The sequence below is a fragment of the Brachyistius frenatus genome, unplaced genomic scaffold, assembly GCF_029030835.1.
Source record: "Brachyistius frenatus isolate BFR_SWC_R1_liver_20210118 unplaced genomic scaffold, ASM2903083v1 Contig_2, whole genome shotgun sequence".
Taxonomy (NCBI): Eukaryota; Metazoa; Chordata; class Actinopteri; family Embiotocidae; genus Brachyistius; species Brachyistius frenatus.
Window position 1 is genome coordinate 3,237,953 of NW_027210601.1, and position 22,647 is coordinate 3,260,599.

Sequence of the window (22,647 nt, forward strand, 5' to 3'; positions counted from 1 at the left end):
TGCAAAATGCGGTGGTTCAGCAGCACCCACACCAAACGTCTGCCGGATGGAGGTGCCATCAACTTCTCTGAGGTCAGACACGATCTATTTCATGTGTTATCACCATTCCTGTGCTGTAAAATAAATATGACATTTGAAAGCAATTCGTGGGACTATTTAGCATGAATTTACAGCTTGTGCCATTAATGTCAACTGAGCTCTTCTGATAGACAGTCTTGTAAGACTTGTATAAGTACATTTATTTGTATAGCACATTTCAACAACTATCAAATTGCTTTACGTACGATATAAATGGCATCAAGACAAAATGTAAGCTATATAAGACAAAAAGATTTAAAACAGCATTAAATTAAATTAAATTAAATTAATGAGGGTGAAAAATTTAAGGAAAATACAAGAGTTAAAATTCATGTTCAGTGTAAGAAGTGAGCAAATATTTGATTTGATAAAAGGCTGTAGCAAACAGAAAAGTCTTCAGCTTTAGATGATAGCCTTGTTATAAACTTCAGAAATAAACTTTAAAAATTACAACAAAAAGCGGGTCGGACGTGTAGGCTTCTGTAGACAGGAAGGGTTGTAAGTAAATCATAAGTGAAAACTATGATTAGATTTTGGTTTTAAACCAAAAATGTAGATTAAAACACCTAAAAACAAAACAAATGTGCAACGATAACAATCACTATCGTCGTCGTCACCATCATCACTATAAGAGGAGGATATGTAGGCTAATACACATTAGTAGACCTATAGACTATATGGAAATTACTAAAGACGGCAACAAAAACGGACAACATTATGATTAACAAAGACACAAAAACACAGTCAAAGTGAGAATTACGAGACTTGACATGGCTTGACATGTCAGTTATGATTTGTGCGTCCTGCCTCCTGGTTAATGGTTTAGTACATTCCTCCTCTGAGGTGCGGGTTGGCAGACCGGCAGGTCTCCAGTTTACCACCTGGACAGACAGAGGAGACAGAGGACAGCTGAACCGGGCCCAGGTGTCTCTTCACTTCTCCTCAACAGTTGTTTTGCGAAGAGAAGTCGTAAGGGACACATAAGCAAAGGAAATTGTGTTCAGAAAGTTTGGGCGGCTACAGTTTCATATTCATTTTTATGCCTTGGCTTCACTTTCCTCGCAGAAGATGAGCGGAGCCGCGACGCGGACGGTGGGAAATGGAGGAGAGGACAACACCACTAATGTGAGTGATACGACACGAGCTTATTGTTTTAGAAGCCTCGTTAGAAATATAACATATGTAGTGATTTAACTTAACCGGTCTCTCCAGGGCTGACTTTGATCGCTTTGATCACACGGCTGTAATAGATAACGTTAACTAATTGAACTGTGCTTTTACTTTGCGGCATATTTTCAGTTTCCCATACGACCATATTTATCCGTAACTTTTACCGGTAAAAAAAAAAAAAAAAAAAGAACAAACATATTGTCTACACGGGACATTTTGAATTAGATATTTATGTGACATTAAAAGCCGAAAATACACTTTTCCCCAGTCACAGGACAAACCGAACGTGTCCATAAAGCGCATGCGCTGTAAAATCATCCTGCATATTTTGACCTAAAGTGGTCCTGAAGTCTGATGCTTTTAATTGTACCATTTCTCGCAGGGGCACCATGCAGTCAGCTTCCACACTCACAATCCCGTGGCATGGTCATGAACATTTTTATCACAACACATTTATTTGACATCAGGATTATATCTATATTTATTCTTTCTCCAGTTAAAAAAAAATAAAAGATCTTAAATTATTTATTGCAAATTATTGCAATATTGAACGAGAAAAAAATTAGTGAAAGACTTCGCTTCTTGACAGTATGGACAGTTTAGCTATCCAACACGGTTTAGTATTTAGGGTAAGTCACTTTTATAGGTAGATACAAGCTTTACTTAAACTACCTTTGTAAAAAAAATAATCTACTTATGTCCTTCTCCTGTACTGTAGGATTTTTTTCAATTATGTTGTGGTGTTTTTTTTTATTAACATCAAAAGCTGACAATAATGTTAGCCTACTTGTGAGTTTACCACTTATAAAGTCACCTAAATAGGAAAATACTGAAGCTATTAGTAATTTTCAATTGTATTAAAGACAGAGATTTGTTATTAATCCCCCAAACTGCTGTTAACATAACAGTTTACAACACTTTTACACTCCTGATGCTGCTGAGAGGCTTTAGAGCTCCACTGTTACTGCAGAGCTCAACGGTGGAAACAAATAGTTTAAAAATGGGGGTGGTATTTGTGCAACACCCAGACATAGATACAAATATAAACATACACAAAAGCACCTTTGATTCCTAAATTTGATCATATTAAGCTAAAATAAAGTAAGTGTTTATTACTGTGAAAATAGAATCGAATGATATCTTTAACCATCCAATTGGAAAAGTTGTATGGGGCATGTACCCCCTCAAGTTAAATGGATAGGACAACGTTTTAATCAAGTGACTGCAATTTACAAGTTAGTTAAGTTTTCTTGTTATTCTCTCAAAGTGATAAAAGTCATGCCAAACTGTCTCTAAATTCAATATTTGAAAGGACAAAAGCAAATACCTCTTGCATGTTATTTATTACATATCTTAAAAGACTGATCAAACAGCAAGTGTATTGCCCTGTTACTTGTTGGATGAGTTGAACTTAATTTACACTTCATCAGTAACTTCCCCTGGAGAGTTTACACAGAAAAGTAAGAACAGATCACTCTTTGTCAGCGAACTACACCTTGTTCTACCTTGTGATGTGTTCAAACAAGTGAAGGTTGACGCTACTTCGAACGTCATTACAAGTCAATGAACAAGCACACCCTCAAGCCATGTTTTATTGCTTAAAAATAATTGCAATGTTTTAAGTCATGCAAGATCATTACATAAATCATTTGTTAAGACACTACTCCCGGTGTTGACTGCACACCTTTGTTGCTGCATTAGCATTTCCCAGCATGCCTTAGTTATTTCTTCATAACTTTTGGGAATAAAGTAACCAAATTAAATCAAAGTGATGGGCAGAAATTACATTTAGTTTTGTTAAAACTTGCTATTTATTGATATTTCAATGAAGACATAAACTCCATGAAAAGAGTTACTTTCACTCTGCTTGAGAGTGTATTCGATGGTCTCACATGTACAAGCAAAAAGAGTTGATTTGAACTCAGAGAGTTTATTCCGAGGATGTGAATTTACTGTGTGCAGAGAATTCTGCATCAGGAGTTCTGGAACTCATTAAGAATGAGCCTCGACTTGTTAGTTTGGTAATTCAATAGAAATGACCTCATTTCATTGGGAATCAAACAATGTTTGTTTTTTTCCCCTAGCCCTCTCTTGTGCAAAAAATATTGGCAGATCTGTTATTGATTGCTGTAATGATGTGGATTGTTGTGAGGTGCTTTGAAACTAACATGGAGTAAGAAGATATCCCTACAAATAAAACTGACTTGTGTTGTTGTGACACTGTTTAAGTGGACGAAAGAGCATTTTTTTTTATTTTTTTTTTATCTCTGGTCAGAGAGGAATGTGTTGGTTTTTTGTCCATGAGTCCTGTGATCTCACTGTAAACATGAGCTTTGACTTCCTTTGCAAACTGTACATCTTGTCTGTCTCCATTGAAAACCTACTTCATCCACCTAAACACATTTAGGAGTTTAATGAGGAGTTTTCCTCCTCATCTTGACAAATGGCACTTATTGTGTGTTCTGTCATGGCGTGAGAACATGCTGGGAAGAGTGAGAACGATGCGGCCAAGTATGTTATTAAAATAGCTTAGCTGGAGTGTATATTTTGTCAACTCAACAGTATACTTAAGTGTCTCCATAAGAGACAGCCACTCTAATCCTTGTGTGTGATACAAACATTCTTAAATGGCTTGTTTAAACTACTCACATGTCAACAAAATTAAAAGCACCTACAAATATACAGCATAACATCTTCACTAATTACAGGGTAGTACACTCCGGCACAAATTGAGAGACACGCAGACACAAAAATAAATGTGACTCATAATATCATACATTTAGAATGTAATGCACTCGTACTGAAATTAACAATTTTAATAATCCATTAGCAAATGAAGTCATTAAAAATATCAATAATTGGGGATTTTACCAATTTTTACGTCATTGTGAATCTAATACGTTTTGTTAAATAAAAAGCATTTTTCATTCATTTTTTTTGATATTTTAAAGTAATTCTAGGACTGCAACTAATGGTCATTTTCACTATTACAGTGTCTTCTTGATTAAGAAAATTGTGACAAATGCCCAGTACAATCTCCTAAAGCCATCCAGCAGTCCAAAACCAAAAGACATTCAGTTTACACTCATAAAAGACTGAGGAAACCATAAAATATACAAATTTGAGAATATGGAATTGGAATTATAGAAATTTCTTCAAAAACATCAACTCAAATTGATTAAGCGGTTATCAAAATAGTTGCTAAATATTTTCTAGGGGATCCACTCACCTGCTTTTTCAGCTCTAAATCAAACATTGATTAACTCGTCCATTAAAATGGAAATAATCATCAGTTGCCATCATGCACTTAAAAGGGTGATCAAAATTAAAACTGCAAGCAGTGATATGCGGGCCCTCGCACGCTGCACGTCGAGGATCCAGCGGGTCGGGGCGGTAGTTTAAAGTTGAGACAAGTAAGCATGAACATATTTGGACTGCGCAGCATTTGACTTTTGTTTGCGCAGTTTTATTTACTCTACACACACTCAGCGCGCCAGTGACTGTTATATAAAGACCCTTCATTAATCTCTCACATAACTCACAACACACATTCCTCAGGGTGCTGCTACCTACCACTGTCATCATGTGGCAGATAAATGAGGCCTCGGCCACAGTTGTATCTGTTCTTACCGTCCTCGCTAACTTTGAGTATATTTGCACAGTTAGGCTCAGCACTCTGCGTTAACCAAGTCACTCAATTGACTGTTTGATGATCGTGATGGTTTTATTTATATCGCACATTCAAACACAACTTACGTTGACCAAAGTGCTGCACAACATCACCAAACTCATAAAAACATATTAAAGACAATTATTAAAGAATTTATAGAAACTGAATTGGTGCTCAAAGCTAAAAACAAATTATATTTCTAAAATAAAATCTGAAAACAAAATGGTAGGTGAGTCTTATTATAGCTCAGTGACAGTCAAACTGTTTAGATTCACACAAACCTTTCTTTGTCGGCGACTGTGCACAATCTAAATAGTGGAAATGTTCCCTTCAGTTCTTTCCATTGTGTATTTGGCACCACAGTCCTGCAGGGGAGGCTAACAGCTGTGTGTCTCCATGAAAGTGGCACTGTAGCTGTGTGACTAGAGGAAGGAGGGTTGGGCAGCTGGCGGAGCCTCACCCTGCCATGTAAGGCAAGACAGCCGTGGCTTCCCACACACTTAGTGTTAGACAGACTGTCTGGATCGCAGCTGGCTGATCATCACCGGGGAGAGTCCCCCACAACTTTGTCTGCAAACAAAGGTAGATACCAGAGGGATTTTTTGTGAGGTTAAGTAAAGGATTTGCTTGATGATGATGAGAGAGTGAAGAGCATGATGGTACTTGTGGTTATAGTTTTGGTTGCGAAATGAATTACAGAGAATTGTTTGGTTATGTGCTTCCTTTTTCTTTATCTTATCGTGAACTTGTCGATAAGATATTATCAGAATGAGAAAACCTTATTGATCTCTGTAGGGAAATGGCTTAAATTAACAGCTCTGTTATGTTAGCAGGCGAGGCATTAAAGAGAAAATTATTTTATTCAATCTGAATTTATGAGTTCACCTTTATCATTTATTATTTGTGACATATTTATTTTACACCTGATTATACTCACATTAAGTTAATCTCGTAAAAGCAACTTTAAAAGTGTATAAAGGCCCGTCCTATTTGTCAGTTACTTCTTGGCCATGAAAAAATGATTCCGTTTTGTCGTATTGGTGACACATACATTTGGTATTGAGCAAAGTGGACAGTTTGTTACTAACGCGTGGCGTGTAATTGGGTGGAGCAGTATTTGCAAATATCAACCGTTCAACGTGTCAAAGTGTTTTATGACTTCTCTAAGCGTTCATAAGGCATGTAGTCGAGTTGCTTGGTAATAAAAACGTATTTCTTTTGACGGCAGGTAGATATGGATGGATTTCACACATGGTATTGAACTCTGGGTGGTCCTGCAGTGGGCAAATTTACTGCCTCTGGTTCATCAGTTTCTCAGCTGGTTAGCAGGATCTAGATCTAAAGCTGTGTGGCTGATCCTTTATTCACTGTTGTTCTTTATCATCTGTCAGCCTGGACGGCTGATTATAGCAGTGACATCATCCCCAAATCAGTGAGCAGCAGTCAGGCAGGACTTTGTTGCCTGATAGCTGGGATCGGACGGTCGTATATTGATTGTGAGAGGTCACGGGCAATTTGAGGACCGTCTGGGGGCAAAGATATCACCTACATATCAGTATGGGTGAGTCAGGCTGGGCTTGTTTGAAACCAGCTGTTTTCATACCTTCTACAAGTCTCATCAAGATGACGTGATGTGCTGTGAATTTTTCTCACCTGAGTGTCGGTGATAATGACACAATCTTATGTTTTCTTAGCTTTTTATACTTAAAATCAACTCAGTTTTAAGTCCCTGCCGATTAATTGTTAAAATTATTACTTTATTCTAGTTCTAGTTAATTGTAAGGATTTACTGAAAACTCATGTCTCTTGTGTTTGGACTGTTGGTTAAAAAAAAAAAAAGACATTTAAACATGTAATGTTGGGCTTTAAAAATTAAAAAAAAAATAAAAAAGATATTATGAACAACTTTTACCATCTCTGGAAGTTTATAAATAAAATAACAGAGTTCATAAAAAAAAAAAAAAAAAAGGGAGATTGTACTTCACTTTGAATTCTTAATGGTAGTCCTGAGCAGGAGGCACGGACAAGTAGAAATGTATACAGTAGCTGTAGCACTGCTCCATCCTCCTGCTCCATTGTCTGGTACAATAAAAGCAGGACACTGGAGACAGAAAACAGATTCCCCCTTGAGGCCTCACTGCTGCTGCTCAGCTGAAAAAGCTGACCTGTACTGAATAGATGCCTTCAATGGCAAATTATTGAGCAGAGGGCTTTTTTCAACACTTTATTTACACCTTTGCTTTTTTTCCTCTACAGTGATAGTTTCACACTTGTGTTTTTTAGGTGTGAGTGTATATCTACTGGTAAATAAAAAAAAATGTATCATGGTTATAACCGGCAGCACAGAACAATACTAATAAGATCAAAATTACTTAACAAAATTGTTTAATTGTTTTTGAGTCATTTATTACCTCAAAGAAACAGTTTTAATTTCTTGCAGCGCCGAGATAGCATTAGGCTGACCAGATGTACTAGATGTGCTTTATATATTACTGCACAAACAACCGTGCTGGTGATTAGTTTGTTTTACATTTCTTTGATGTCACATGGTTTTAATACCTTGGAGGGAAAATTTTGCATCTGTAACAAAACAACACCTCAATAGGTGGAACTGATATTCTCAGTTAAGCTACTTTCATTAGATTCACTCAACCTGGAAGTTGCCTGCCCTGAAATTACTTTGTACTTAAACATGCACGATCATGCAAGAGATACCCAGAGGTACCGTTTAACTTTGCAGACTCAATTTTTTCTGTTTCAAAGTGAAATTGAGGTCAAGTCCTCTCAGGCTGGGAACCAATGCAGAAATGAAAATTAAGCATTCCCTGAGCTGCACGGACAAGCCTAGAGCAACAGCACGCACATGTTTCTCCCTCTTTGCCTTAATAATGGAGCCAGACATAAATGGATGCAGAAGATAAAAGGGTAGATCACATTATGTACAACAGAAAAGTGTGAGTTTGCGTTTGCCCGTGCCGTGGAGAGAACAAATAGATGAGGACAAAGCTAAAGAATTGTTAAGCTGTGGTGATATAACAGAATACTTTACTGTAACCTGCAGTGCAACTTCTTTACTTAGAAAAACCTCATATCGTCATGTCTCTCACTGAAGTCTGCTGCGTTTTGTCAATACCTGCATGTCTGGGTTGTGACATAAGGGCTGAACCACAGGTAACATTTGCTTACATGCAAATTGGGCGAGTCAGGGCGGCAAAAGTATGCGGTGGCACAGTATTTAATTTTATTGGGGAACAAGATCACAAAAACAGGCAATTTGGTCTGTTATGACACATAATAAGCACTTTTTCTGGGAGTGGTTTTTCATCTGTCTTGCTTTCATCCACAATCATCACATATTGGGGCTATTTTGGTGGTGTTGTTGACCTCTCCAACACATGGCCACTCCAGTTTATGCAGTCAAGTAATTTGAGGAAAGTCTCTGGAATTCAGTGACACATTTTGGTGGTGTTGGTGTTCAGTACTCTGTATATAATCTTCTTGCAGTTTCTGTAGTTTTCCTTTTTTTTGAAGAGCTGGACACGACACTACAAGGAAGGACGACACACCCCTTAAGCTTTTGAACAGCACCTGAGCAAGCCTAAACAAACTTAGATTAAGTCAAAGAAGATGGATTAATTTTGAGTACCAAAAATAACCTCCTAACAGTTTATTCTTATGAAGAAATTCTAATCATTTAGTTTATTACTGATGTATTTATTTTGAAGTCCTGTAGTTGCCAAATGTTTGAAATGTGTTTTAGAGAGTTGCTCTCTCAGAAACACAGAGGAATAGCGTGAGATGAGGTGTGGAGCAGTCATGTTTCGGTGTACTGTCATGGCCTCCCTGGGTGTGTCTGCCCAACGATCTTCTCTGGGCGTCTGGCAGAGAGAAGCCCTTGAGCTGTCGCTCCCTCTGATCACAGAGTGAAATGTTGGCTCGCCCGTCACCGCCTCGGCGCTGATGGTTTTCAGACAACGCAATTAGACACAAAGAGCTGCCAGTCACGACAAACCATTTAGCCTTTGTTACAATAGAAAAGTAGAGAACTGGTACTTACTTACGTAAGTAACCAAATGTGTTCCCCAAATTTTGCATGCTGGGTTGGCCGTATTTGTTCTTTATGTGTCTACACGGCTTATGGCAGGCATGTTCACACACACACACTCAAAAACCCCAACTCTCTTTCCACCCATTCACACACAGTTATTTTGTGACACATAAAGAACAAAACAACTGAACGCATACATTCTCTCATCAACAACATTGATCTATTTCCGTGATCAGAGTTAATAAATGCTAAACAGGAGGAGTTGACCGACATGTTGTGAAAGCATGAGGCTGTTAGGTTTCTTTCTCCAATTGATATGATCTGATGACAATTCAAATAAGCGTCTGGCACAAGTGCACCTGACTGTATTTGTCGTGGTGTTACTTGGTAGTCAGACATAGTTAATGGTTTTTCCCAGGAAAGGAGGACTGGTTGATAAATCAAATTTGGCAGTTGGTGCTCCCATCTATCAAGTGTGGAACAAAAGCTGTCAGGAAACGTTGCAAAATGTTTTCTCCCGGTCTCCTGGAGACTTTTCTACATTCTCAAAATCATTTGATTGTGATTATTTTTCATAATAATTATAAAAATTATTTCATTATTATGATTATTTTTCTTGATTCAAAGTGCCTCTTAAAGTATAAACTCTGAGTTAGATGAAGTCCATATTATGTCAGAGGTGGTGTCACAGATATGTGTGTACATTTGCATACCGTTGAAGTTATTGTTGCAGCATTGCCTTAAAGCTGACAACAGACTGTGGTATGTAGCGAACGTGCCATTGCCTCTCGGGTGTCATTCTCACAGCGAGCAATTAAAGGTGTTTAAGTTGGCTTTGTCAAGTGTGAATTTAACTTGGAGCATCACTGCACTGTGTGACAAAATGCTTCAGGAGTTCACTGGATGACCAAACAGGGTGATGTTACAGAGCAGAGAGAGTGTGAACGTTAAATATATCGCAGGTATAAGATTCATAGAAGCCGAGGAGGGAAAACATCTGGATGTTTTTCTCTCTTTTAATTTTATGTTACATGCAAGAGTCACACCTGCCTGTGAGACTTGTAAAAATACCTCGCTGACAGAAAATAAGAAGCTGCAAAACGAGATTTTATGAGTGAAGTCAGCTTCTACCAGCATGACCAACATACACAAGCTGTAGACACCTGGTATTTTACTGCACAGCTTCATTCTATACATGGAAACAAATCAACAGTCAATATTGTCATCAACTATATCTTCTCAACTAACTTCTGAGAATTTAGTGGAATTTTGCTTCTGTATTTTGGCTTATCAATGTTAATATTGGTTATCATAAAAGTAGCAGAGTAAGTAAAATCATCAAAGAACATAATTACACTAAAAACATCCACAGGGCATTTTGCTTTTATTTCTTAGGCTAATTAAATTATGTGTCCTATGTGCTTTTGTCTAAGTTACTCTGTAGCACACACCTACGCAAAGTTTGATTAAGACCACTAATGAGTCCACTCACAGCAGAATCACAACAACAACACCATTTTTCATTCATCCAGAAAAAACAATGACTGAGAACATTAGTTCAGTTTTTACCTTATTAACCCGAGGGCGGAGGCATGTTGTTCACACGAGTTACCGTATGCTGCGTTGTAAATACATAAACACGCATGTACTTATACCTGGGTACTCACAAACACCTGGCACAACACGGAGGCAGGGATTAAGCATGTTTTAGTTGGTGATAAGACGTTGTTATGCAACTCTCCTGCAGTTGGACTGTTCTCCACCTGAGAGTGGATTTCACTTGTCAAACGGCCAGGTGGTTTGTTTTCTTTGCACATTCAGAGGAAAAAGCAACACAATTAACGTGGAATCATTCCTTCGCTTACTTAAATGGGTGTTCCCCAGGAGGATTATGTGAAGTCAAAGGGATCGTATTTGTTTGCTTTTGAGGGGAGATCGAAGCGTTGAGAGTTTTTAGGGGATTTTTACTGCCATCTCTTTTTTTATTTTCATTGTACAGTCCAATCATGTCATCAAATTATTCACTATCAATTACATTATTTGTCTCTTGAACATTGTTGCACAGCGTTTTGTCTCTTTAATAAAGTAGGCTACTCATTAACAGCAACAATATAATATAATATAATAGACATGACCACAACAGAATACACATCTGCAGAATAGAATAGAATAGAATAGAATAGAATAGAATAGAATAGAATAGAATAGAATAGAATAGAATAGAATAATCAATTAGATGCCCACAAGTAAGTAAAATCATCTGGATCTTTCCAGAATTGCCACTCTGTGTGTGGCGGTGTTGCTGCTGGTTCAAACTATTTTCTATAAATACTCACTTCGAACTGAAGTTATAAAAGCGTACTTGACCAGTAACTCCCATATTGTCTGTTTTTTTTTGTTGCCATGGCAACAAAATTGAGTGCAACTAAGAATTCATGGGTGTTTTGAGTGTTGATATTTTTGGCCCTGACGGGACTGGTTTCATTTTCTCCAGTGAGCAGTTGAGTGTTTGGTCATAATCACCAGACCTGACCACGAGGACTCGTGGAAACGTCTCGTCAGTGTGGGTTGCTAGGTTTTTATAGCCAAACTGTGTGGCATCCACAGAGGAAACACAGTAATGGGGAAGTTTGATGGGAAAAACTACCCGTCTCTGTCTCTTTCTGCTCCACCCTCTTTTACTGAGGACTTTCAATTTGCGCCCCTCTCTCTCTCTCTCTCTCTCTCTTCATTGGTTGCATTTTCTCACAATCCCCAGTGATCCGTTTACTAACGTAGTTCCTTTTATCCTCTCATCTTTCATTTCAGGACCGTTGCAGGCGGCTGAGACTCACCCTTCAAGGTCAGAATCAGTCCAACTACTCGTCAGAACGGCCCAGCAGCAAGGTACAAATTCAAAGAGGAAAACCGTTTTCTTAGTTGTTTACTGTAAGAAAGACAAAAAATATGGGACGGGGCATTTGCTCATTTTATTTTTATTTTTTCCTTTTCTGAATGTAGGAGAGCAGCATAGCTGTAGTTCTGCCACAGAAACTTGAAGAGCAGGAAGAAATACTTACCATCCCTCCCACAGAGGAAAAGGTCGAAGTCATCAAGGTATGCGAGCTTTGTTTTGCTGTACTGTTTTGTTTGTATAGTTGAATGCGTGTGCGAGACACTCCACTCTTCACTCTCATGTGAACTATTCTCATCGGTATTATCTAACACACTCCTGTTGCCGTGTTACCAAGGTTTACCTGAAAGCTCGCCCAGAGCCAGCGGAGAGTGTCAGGATGCTGACGGATGAGGTGTCGCAGATTCAGGAGGTCAGTGAGTGACGGAGCTGAACATCGTCGTGTTTCTGTTTAATAAACACATTTTACCTCAATGATGTGCTTTTGTTCTTTAGGTGAGGTACTGTCTGAAGACGCTGAGAGAGCAGATGGCAGCCAGGCAGAACAGTAACAACAAGGTACATACCCTCTGCTGTAAATTTAACGAGTGTAGAGCTTCTGTAATGTGAAGATCTGCTGCTTTCCTGTTGTATTTGTTACTGTAAACTGACTATTTTGGGTTTTAGTCAGACAGAACAAGCAGTTTGAAGAAAAGGCCTTGGATTTTGAGGAAATTATGATCAATGTTTATTGAAATTTTGAGGACCAAACAGTTTGTTTGATTATTGGAAAACATGTGACAGGTACATCAATGAGTAAAATAATCTTTAGTTACTTAATTGCAGCCCTGATTGAGTTTATTTGAAAGGCTATGTATATAAAGATAATAAAGAAAATACACAAATCACGAGCAAATAAAATAAATGGCTTTATCCACTATGATAAAATATATCAATTAAAAAAAAAATGTTTTAAACCTGACAAATAATCCAAGTTAATAAAACAATGGTTACAAAAGAAAGAAAATAACAAGCAATTCAATCAATATTGAAATCAAGCAAAAGAAACTTGTCAGGGGAGGAAAGTGTCAATAAAATGCCTTGAAGAATAAATAGAGATTTGAGATGAGTTTTTAAAAGCCTCAGCAGATTTTGCTGATATCACTTCCAAATGGGGCCAGGGCAGAAAAAGCCTTAGTGGGGGCCAACCAGGAGCCCCTTCTAGTGACCAGAGAAGCCATAGTGGAATTGTATGGCCTCAGCAGCTGCATGGTGAAGCCAAATGATATAATGTCTTAAAAGTAATCAAATATACTGTAGACATGTTACAGACTCTTGGCTTAAACAAGAATACAGTGTATTATAACAGCGATTGTGTAGAACCTAAAGTGTTTCTTAATGTATGTGCTGTCGAAGGGATCTTTTCTGCATTTCCTTGTGTTTTTTCAAGTTGATCAGTTTTGAGCTTCCTCTGCCACTGTGGTGTTTTTGCACATTTCAGGAGTAAAAGGATAAATAAAGCACCAACTGCACTAATTAGTCCCTGCTTTTTTATTTTCTACACAGTATCTACCCAATGGCTTCAGAGTGGACGTGCCCAACAGCCAACCACCTATCGCCAACGGCAACACCGACCATCATGTAAGTTCATCACATTTCAGTCTTCTCTATCGTCCTCTGAAGGATGCCCGCATGGCTTTTATGATCTGGTTATTCATCCGTTTAATATGAATGAACCATGGGAAATGGCAGAAGTCGATTTCAGTTGCAGCTGGCTTGAATGAATTGAAAATCGTATTCAAATAACAGACATATAATTCATAATGGGAATAATATGTTGGACCTCCAGCTGCTCCCTAACTCACACCAGCCAGCTGCCTGCTGCTGCAAAGAAAATGTTGCCAGGCTCTCTGAAGCTCATGACAGAGCTTTACCACTCACACAGCGCCAGGGCTCACTTACTTCCTCACTAATGGCACAAACACTCTGCTCTCGTTCACACACACACACACACACACACACACACACACACACACACACACACACACACACACACACACACACACACACACACACACACACACACACACACACACACACACACACACACACACACATACAGTATTATATTTCGCATGCATTATTATAGACTCAGCACATCATAACATCGACTGTAATGCAACACCACTATCTACCAGGAAAGTAGTGTCGGAGCAGGGAGGGAATGTGCGCGCGGTCCATTCCCAGTGACTCATATGTGTGGCATATAGGTAAGCTGTGGGTCAGTTTACGCTGCCCTCCCTTCTAAGTGGTGCCAGATTATATGGCAAATTCAAAGTGAAATATTTGTCTGGGAGGGGGAACTGTTCTGTCGACCGTAGCAACAGCCCCAACATAAAAGATTATCTGTGCCACAGTTTAACAGCTTCTTGACTAGATGCTTTTGTTATCTCAGGCTGGACCAAGCAACCTTTTAAACCCCGCCAGCAAATGGCCTGTTTTATCTGTTTGTTAGGTCCTTATCTTGCCCCCACGTCCGTGAGCTTAAGCCTAATTGAGCATGTCACTTTCTGTCTGCCTGCACTCTTAGGTTGGGGATAATCAGGAGGAGAGCGTGAGGCTCAGGGAGGCGACCCGGCGCCTGTACACTCAGCTGCAGGAGCTGGAGAAGCGGCATCAGGAGGAGAGGGGCAGACTGCAGGTTCGTCTCAGGATATGAGTAACATGACACGACTTCCTGTCTGCAGCTATGACTCATCCCTCTGCTGCTCTCTCTGTTCCTTTAATCACCCCCATTATCTGTCAGTGTTGTCATTGGATTTCATCCCTCATCCTGTGATCCTCCACTGTTTGGGTCTATGCTCTGCTGTACACTCATCTGTCAGGGCATGTAGGGACACCACCCGCAGACGAACATTTTACCACAAGCTGATCTGCCATGTGTTGTCTCCATAGTCTTTGTTGTGTTGGAGGCACACACTAAAGGGATTTGATGCAACAGGCAGCATGTTGTTTGCAGCTTTACTCATCTAAAGTTATTTTGTCTTAATTTGTAGTCAACATCATGTCCTGAGTTAGACAGAATTTGGACATTTATCAGGTTAGCACTGGCAAGAGAAATTAATAAATCTCTTTACTCTGGCTGATTTTACCTCTAACGGTACCTGTGAATATTTTTTTATTTTTTTAAAGGCTTATTTTTTTCTTCTGGGGTGTCCCTGAAGCTGTTTCACTTTCATCTGAAAAAACGTCAGATTTATTTCAACTGTGAGTAGGTGGCAATCCACGGTGACGTCACCTATTGTTCTGTGAACTGCCGTTTTGAAGCCTTGTGTTCACCATCTGGGTTTTTGAAGCCAGAAGTGACCATATTTAGATGAGAGGGTGGAGCTGTGGAGGAGTGAGAGGTGGATCTGACTCAACTTGATTAAGAACCCGAGGACACTATTCCCGCCCTCCTAATTCTGGCAACATGGCTGCACTCCAGGCATGCCAGTAAAACCAAGCACACCCCCAAACATACCTCTCTTTTAGGCCTAATGTCTCAATAATGATCAAACTATTTTCAGGAGGACCACCAGAACAACACACCTCCTATCTAAGGACACCTTAATGACTTGTGGAAAAAATTTATTGACATTGTATTTCATGACAGAAGTTGATGCTTTTTGAGTGAGAGTCTAATGGAGCCAGAGGATTTTTGGTGCCAGCCCCTGGTGGCCCTTAGTGGTATTGCACTTAAAAGCACTTATACACTTTTACACTTAATGAATATGAGCTGTCCTTCTGTTTCCTTTTTGCACTGCATTCTGGGAGCACAGTGCACTAAAATGAATAGTGATTTTGATAATCTGGCTAAACTGTTAGCATATCCACTCAACAGACCACTTGTATCTTGCCCCATTGATTTTGTTTTAGCAATTTTGTTGGGTTCTCAAAAGTGTAAAAACAATAAGTCGTAGTAAAACTGGACCATCCTTAAATTGTCTATCTGTCACTAGCTAACAAATCATAATACACAAAGAAAAGCAGTTCTCACTGTGTTGTTCCCCTCGCAGGCAGAGTCAAATGAGTATCGCCTTCATCTGGCTGAGCAGTCGGAGCGGCTTCAGAAGGCCGAGAAGCAGTCGGACAAGAGAGGCCAGCAGGTGGAGGAGCTACAGAGGCTGCTGGGAAACATGGATACTGAGAGCAGCATCCTCAAAGACAAGATGGCTGCAGGCGAGGCAGAGCTGCTGCAGCTCAAAGCAGACAGAGAGGAAGGGGGGGAGAAAGAGCAAAGGTGAGATTATACACATACTGATGAGCCACAGTACAAGAAGGAAAGTAGAAGTTGTTTTTGTGTTTTTAACAGGCCAGATGATGAGGAAAAAAAAAATCAGTTTACACTATTTTATATAAACTTATTTTCTTCAATGTTAGGTGAAATTACCTTTTATATCCACTTATATAAGATTATACAAAAATAAATATAATCTTTTCAGTCAATAATAATGCAAGATCTTGCTCCCCCAGCTGCAAAATACACATGCCACGAATACCATGACCTCCTCTAGTCAAAATTGCAAAATAACCTTTTCAGTAATTATTGTGGTAGTGGATAGTTTTATGTTTAATAAGAATCTAAACAGAATTTTCTCATTTATTTCCAGGTGTACAGAGCTGGAGAAGGAGTTGGCTGTCCTGAAGGAAAAGATACATCACCTTGACGACATGTTAAAGAGTCAGCAGAGGAAAGTCCGCCACATGATTGAACAGGTATTTATGCACACGAGCAGGTCGCCTGGGAGTGCAAATTGCACACACACACACACACACACACACACACACACACACACACACACACACACACACACACACACACACACACACACACACACACGCAAACAATACAAATGAGCTCTCCAGTGCCCACAAACACGCAGGAAGCCATTAATGCGGAAATTAGATTTTGAGGAGGCGGACACATGAAGCAGAATTGATGTTCGGGGAGCAGAGCCAAGCGGAAACGTGCTGTGAAACAAAACTCACTCGCCATAAATAAGTGATGCTGCATCTGCTTCAGTTGGAAAAGTGACATGTGTTTCTCCTGGGCATCACCCACTGTTTGTTTTTGTTTGTTTTGTTTATAGCTGCAGAACTCCAGGACAGTCCTCCAAGAGAGAGATCGAGTCATCAGGGATCTGGAGGAGAAGGTGGCCTTCCTGGAAGCAGAGGTCAGCACACTCATATTCCTGCACTCATAAAAGATATGAACAAATTCATTAAAGGCTCGTTCCTACTTAGGCTTGTTATTTATCTTTCTGCATTGTCTTTTCATGATTTATTTATTCATTTGTATTTGATCTTATTTTCTAAACTCTTTTTATACCAAAACGATTAACAAATCTTCATAGACCAAAAAAGCCTGATAAAGCTTATTTTTATTAAAGCTTTATTTATTCTTATTATCTGCTGGGTGACATGTTCTTTAACCATGAGGGACATGAGCGCGCAAAAAATGTGTATTAATCTACAGGTGAAAACCAAACATGTCTTTTTTTTCTCCTGTTTGAGTAACTTTTGTTGAGAACTACAGAGCCCAGCTGTGTTACGAAACTACTTTGCCTTTTCTTTTTTTAAATGAAAGTATACATTTTTGCCATATTTTAAGATTTTCATCTTCAGTGGAATCAAATAGGCCTGAGGCAGGGAGCCTTAAATAGTCAGATGAATGTTGGGAAGAACTGAGAGATTTAAGAAAGCATTGCTGGTTTTTGTCTTTTCTTTGATGACAGTAAGAAAATATAGAATAACCCAGGGCTCATCCTTTAAGCTAAAAGCAACACACTTTTCCAAGTCGATGAAAAGCTCTAATGTTACCCTGAATACCAGATACTGTAAAACTGTACCTGCATCTGTGCCCCACAAATAGAAGTAAAGAAGAAACATAAGTGAATTATTTGACCCCTTCCTGTTTGCAGAACAGAGAAATGCATGACCACATGGAGTACTTCCTGGCAGGCCAGGAACCTCTGCCTCTGTCCACTGACAACAAACCAGAGGTTGTTTACAGGTGAGCAATCACTTCCTGATTTCCAGTTCGGCTCGTTTTTTTATTTCATTTACAACAAATCTGATTAACTTTTCATTTCTTATTTTCCCTTTTGTGCAGCAAACCATTGACACCAATGACGCACACCAACAAAGCTCTCCCGTTCATCAAAGTCATTGAGATCAAATCGTGAACAGCGCTACAGCCAAAGGATTGACCAGACATTAAAAACAACGTTTTTGAAATGAACACGATTCATTAGGTCCATATATTGACACAATATATATGTGTAAATATATATTTAACCACCTGCCATTGTGTTAAACGTAGATTTGCAGTGATTTTAAAAGCCTATTTTAATAGACTTCACACACAGAGGTCTTTTGTTAGTACCTCCTGGGGCTCTTCTGCGAACCTTTTTTGGGGGGTTTCTCAGTGTCAAACCGAATTTAAACAGGGATCCACTGGTGCGAGAAGTCCTCGAAAGGAAACAAGAAAAGAGCTGTGCAATGTACCGAATTTTACTGAAAGTCTTAGATGGTAAATCTAATCTGTGCAGTATGTATGTTGTTGTCAGCAAGTCTTCAGGATGCAATGGCAGTAGTCAGAAGTTCAGTGAAGCACCAGTTCTTTCCCGAACAGAATCTGGGTCAGTACTTTCAGCAGTTCAACGTAAAAGACGACTCGATCTAAATTATTATAACTGCAGGTCAAATGTACAAATAATCACGATGTGTGTGTGTGTGTATAGATGTTTTCAGCTATTCTTCAACTTCCGGCCTGTTTGACCACAATCCCTCAGGGTTCAAGGTCAAATTCCTCAGTGCTTTGCACCGCTTTGCCAATGGCAGGCAAGCAGTTGTTAATGTTAAAACATGATTTATGTTCAACTTAAACATATTTCTCCGAGTAGGTTAAATGTAATCAAATTCATAATGCGGTTTTATATATTAGAATTGTGACCGTCCTTGTAAAATGCTTGCTGGAGGCTTATTTAAATTCTTGTCTGCCAAGTGCCGCCTCAACATGCTTACTGTACAGCTTATCCTGCTTTGTGCTAAAATGTTATATATTTAATAACACAAATTGAACTGATAAACGTATTCAATTACATAATTATGTATTATTTACGTAGACTTTGCTGTTTCTTTCTGTAAAATACTTTGTTGCAGTCCAGGATGAATGTTTTACAAAGAATAGTACCATTTACTGTGAACATTGTAGATAAATACACTGAAGTTCAGTTTGTCCTTTTATTGTAGACTTTGTCCAGTTTTATTTAAATGTAATAAAAGAACTGGTTAATCTGACTCTTGTTGTACTTTGTTTTACAACCTAACGTTTAGCAAGTGTTGCTTCATCTTTACTCCTTGTAACCTTGTACTGCCACCTAGTGGAGATATTAATGGCAATGAATATAAGGATGAGGGTTGAAAGGTTTTTATCTCAAACCACAAAAGAGTACAACCTTCACATAAATACAAATCAAACAGTATCCATTAAATAAGTTATCATGGTCCCTATAAATATCTTACAGCTGTACAAATGCAAAATTAATCAAAAGGAACATTTGAAGTTGCATTTGGACTTGATCCAGGTGACCTACGACTAACTTTACAGATTTTACAAAAATGGCAATGAAATCTTTGCCGAGTCGGCAACAATCATATTTGTCCTCTGAACACGATTCATTGGATCCAAAAAGAGACCAAAGGCCTCGGCGTAACGTGCACATCAGGGTTTCACCATTATAAGAGAAAAATTGTAACATCTGTTATTGAAAGGGCTTTTTCTACATCAGACCAGAGTGGGTAAGTTGCTACACTAGACGGTATCCTGTCTCACCTTACTATAAGGAGTGCTTTTCCTACACTTATTTCTCTGGTTTGGACTCTGTAGGTTTTAGTTTCCCAGTAGACCGCGTAACTGTCACGCACACATGCTCACACGCCACGTCACACATTTATCGGACAGTCGGCCAGTGTTTCACAGCGTGCTCTCCAGTGTGTTGTAGTTGTCTTTGAAACTTTTGAGCTCCAGGAAGTGTTTGGGCCTCTTGCTGCGCTGGCCGGTGGAGGGCAGGTAGGTGACCTGGATGGTGGAGGGAGTGCTGCGGACCGGAGAGCCTGTCAAGTCCTTGGCTGCAGACTGGTGGTGCTGGTCCAGGCTGGTGGTGCTGGAATAGGCCTTCACACTGACAAGAGGTGAGAGAATTGTTTTGTTTTTTGTTTTTTTACAATACAGAGATCATTTTACATACAAATAATATATTCGGCTGATAAACGTATATTTACATGTACTTTTCAAAAAATGATTAATAGATAAATTTGCCAATGATTTTGTTGGAAAGGTTTTGAAAGCCTTGCCCTGTCGCTGTGCACAAAGCAGACTGGAATACTTGTTCCAACAATGTTACAAGAACTTCATGTCTGGACCGGCACGGCAGTACTTACACGTCAGCCAGCTCGTTGAGAGCTTGTTGGTATTCAAGAAACTCAGCTTCCCCAAATACCTGAAACAAAGCCAAATCACGAATGTTACAATGGCTCATGATGACATATTCCTCTTTTTTTTCTTTCTCATCAGCACACTTGTACGTACTCCGGTCCCGTGACGAGCGCTGTCGTAGCCTTCAAGCAGACGGTCGATGAGCGCGCTGCGGCTGCTCTTGATCAGAGAGTGAGAGTTACGCAGCTCCAGTAACCAGCTCCTGAAGCTGCGTCCGGTGAATGCACTGGGACTGCGACTTATCTCCTGCAGAGGGATTCCTGAGGTCCGAACAGAAAACGAAGGGTTAGAAAGGATTGCAGGAAGGGGACAGCCATAGCGAGAGCGATGGTACATCTGCCACATGCTGTCGTGATGAACTCCACAACTTAATCCCGTTGTCAAGAAGTAGAAATGGTGGAGAAACAGTCGGAGAGGATAAAACTGATAAACAATTTTTTTTTTTTTAAAGTAGTTTCTGAGGCTTTCCAACGGTGGAGAGACCCTCAAGAGGTGAAAGGCATGAAGGGTGATTGACAGGTGGTAACATTAGTTTTACTAGGCAGGTACCCGTGTCACATTTGTAATGTTAATAACCTGCCCACAGACATTCAGCTTAATATTTAGTTTGCCAGGTGTAGCACAGTTGTGATTATCGCAGTGTGTAGCTGTCCTGCCCTGGCAATGTTTGTATGTGAATATGAGGGAGCAAAATTTCAAAAGGAGCCCTGAAGGGAGGGGTGGGTTTGTTAAATTCAAACATCTCCAATGTTTCTTCACAAAAACCCCCCCCCCCCCCCCCCTTTAATGGAATCAGCCGGATGGTAATGAAAATATTAATGCCACCACTGTGAGGATCAATATGTTTGAGCCTCAAATTTTGATGTCTCACCTGAGTCACGGATGGCATCCAGAGCTTTCATTCTGTACAGGTAGTTGTAGCAACCTTTGAAACATAAACAGGTTTTTATTACATTATAAGGAGACAGAAACGGTTCAAGACATTGAACTAGATGAGTTGGAAAGGTGACTGACTGATCTGTGATGCCCGCCTGAGCCTGTCGTCCTCTTCTGACAGGAGACGAGGCTCGAAACGGATCTCCTGGACTCTGGACAGCCTGGAGTCAATCTTTTCCCTCAAACCCTGTAAATGAATTCATGAAGAGAGAACACGGGACTGGTGAGCAGCTGCTGCAGGTTTACACATAACCTGCATAATAACAGTGAGGATTAAGCCTACCTTTGGTGCATTGTGGCCAATAGGCGCATGGGGTCCCCGGCGGGATCTCATTGCAAACCTCATGATTTGCCTTTTGACAAAGATAAACAGCAGCACGAACACCTGCAAAGGAAACCAAACGTGACAGTATTGCGGTTAAAAGGCGTAATAATTACACGATTTAGCTGGCGTTATAAATCACACCTGTGGCTTACTTACCAAGCTGCCGTAGGCCATAACCAGAACAACATTAACCCCCGATAGGGGCGACGAGTCGGCCATCCTGTCTGACAGCGTGTACAGTTCATCCACAGGTCGATCAGCTCGCCAGCGACGACTCCAAAGCGTTGTGTCGCTACGTTTGCTCGGCGGCTAAATGTCGGCTGTCCATTTTCTTTCAAGGATCGCCATTCCAGCAGCACAGACGAGAAGTTGCTGATCACGTGGGATCTTTAAAAGGGTGTTGTTTTTAGAAAAATAAAAAACAACTATGCAGTGACTAAGCTGATACAAATCTTTATGTTTATCGGCAACATGCGTGATATAACGCACTTTGGCTTGTGCTAGCTTTACGCAGAGAGGACGGCAGTGAAGGCTGATTTACGGCCTTTAAATTACCGTAATAGCTGTATTATAAGGACATTAAAAGTTAAACTGTATTGTTTATTTTACCTGTGGTACACTATATACAGTTAAACCCCAAGACCTCACGAGACTCTGAAACCTGGTAAGATCTTCTTTTTTTTTTTTTATAATATAGTGGGAATTTTCACTATATACTGTTTGTGATGAGCAAAACTGGATAAAAACATGATCATTTTGAAAACTGTTTCAAAGTTTCAAAATTAACTTTACGTCCATTTAATTGCCTTTTACTTGACAATTATGACATTATTGTCATCGTAATATGTAGTAGTGACAAAAAAATTAACATGATCTTATTTTGTTATTATCAAGATATACTATTTATAGTACTTTTACTACCAGTTTCATTACGTTTTTATAAAGAAATCACAAAACTTCAATTATAAATGAATATATTACATATTATTGTATCATTACAGTATAA

At 39.4% G+C, this 22,647-nt stretch overlaps 2 protein-coding genes across 3 annotated transcripts; one reads left to right on the forward strand and one right to left on the reverse strand.

Annotated features, from left to right (window-relative positions):
* The first annotated feature begins 1,025 nt into the window (after positions 1 to 1,025).
* On the forward strand, positions 1,026 to 19,182 carry tuft1b (tuftelin 1b). Of its 2 annotated transcripts, none has more exons than XM_069693595.1 (12): positions 1,026 to 1,203; positions 11,775 to 11,852; positions 11,967 to 12,062; positions 12,197 to 12,271; positions 12,355 to 12,417; positions 13,405 to 13,479; positions 14,429 to 14,539; positions 15,897 to 16,120; positions 16,491 to 16,596; positions 16,971 to 17,054; positions 17,802 to 17,893; positions 17,993 to 19,182. In XM_069693595.1, the coding sequence occupies exons 1-12, from the start codon at positions 1,147 to 1,149 to the stop codon at positions 18,063 to 18,065; spliced, it is 1,134 nt and encodes a 377-aa protein (XP_069549696.1). In that variant the 5' UTR covers positions 1,026 to 1,146; the 3' UTR covers positions 18,066 to 19,182. The 2 variants fall into 2 exon arrangements, with proteins under 2 accessions (XP_069549696.1, XP_069549704.1); XM_069693603.1 differs by lacking the exon at positions 1,026 to 1,203 and adding an exon at positions 5,433 to 5,500.
* A 114-nt stretch (positions 19,183 to 19,296) lies between these two features.
* Positions 19,297 to 22,303, reverse strand: LOC138618102 (protein C1orf43 homolog). The gene is made up of 7 exons (XM_069693615.1): positions 21,798 to 22,303; positions 21,600 to 21,701; positions 21,395 to 21,503; positions 21,252 to 21,305; positions 20,474 to 20,640; positions 20,326 to 20,384; positions 19,297 to 20,066 (listed from the first exon to the last, which is right to left on the reverse strand). The coding sequence occupies exons 1-7, from the start codon at positions 21,858 to 21,860 to the stop codon at positions 19,859 to 19,861; spliced, it is 762 nt and encodes a 253-aa protein (XP_069549716.1). The 5' UTR covers positions 21,861 to 22,303; the 3' UTR covers positions 19,297 to 19,858.
* Between the last annotated feature and the right edge of the window lie 344 nt (positions 22,304 to 22,647).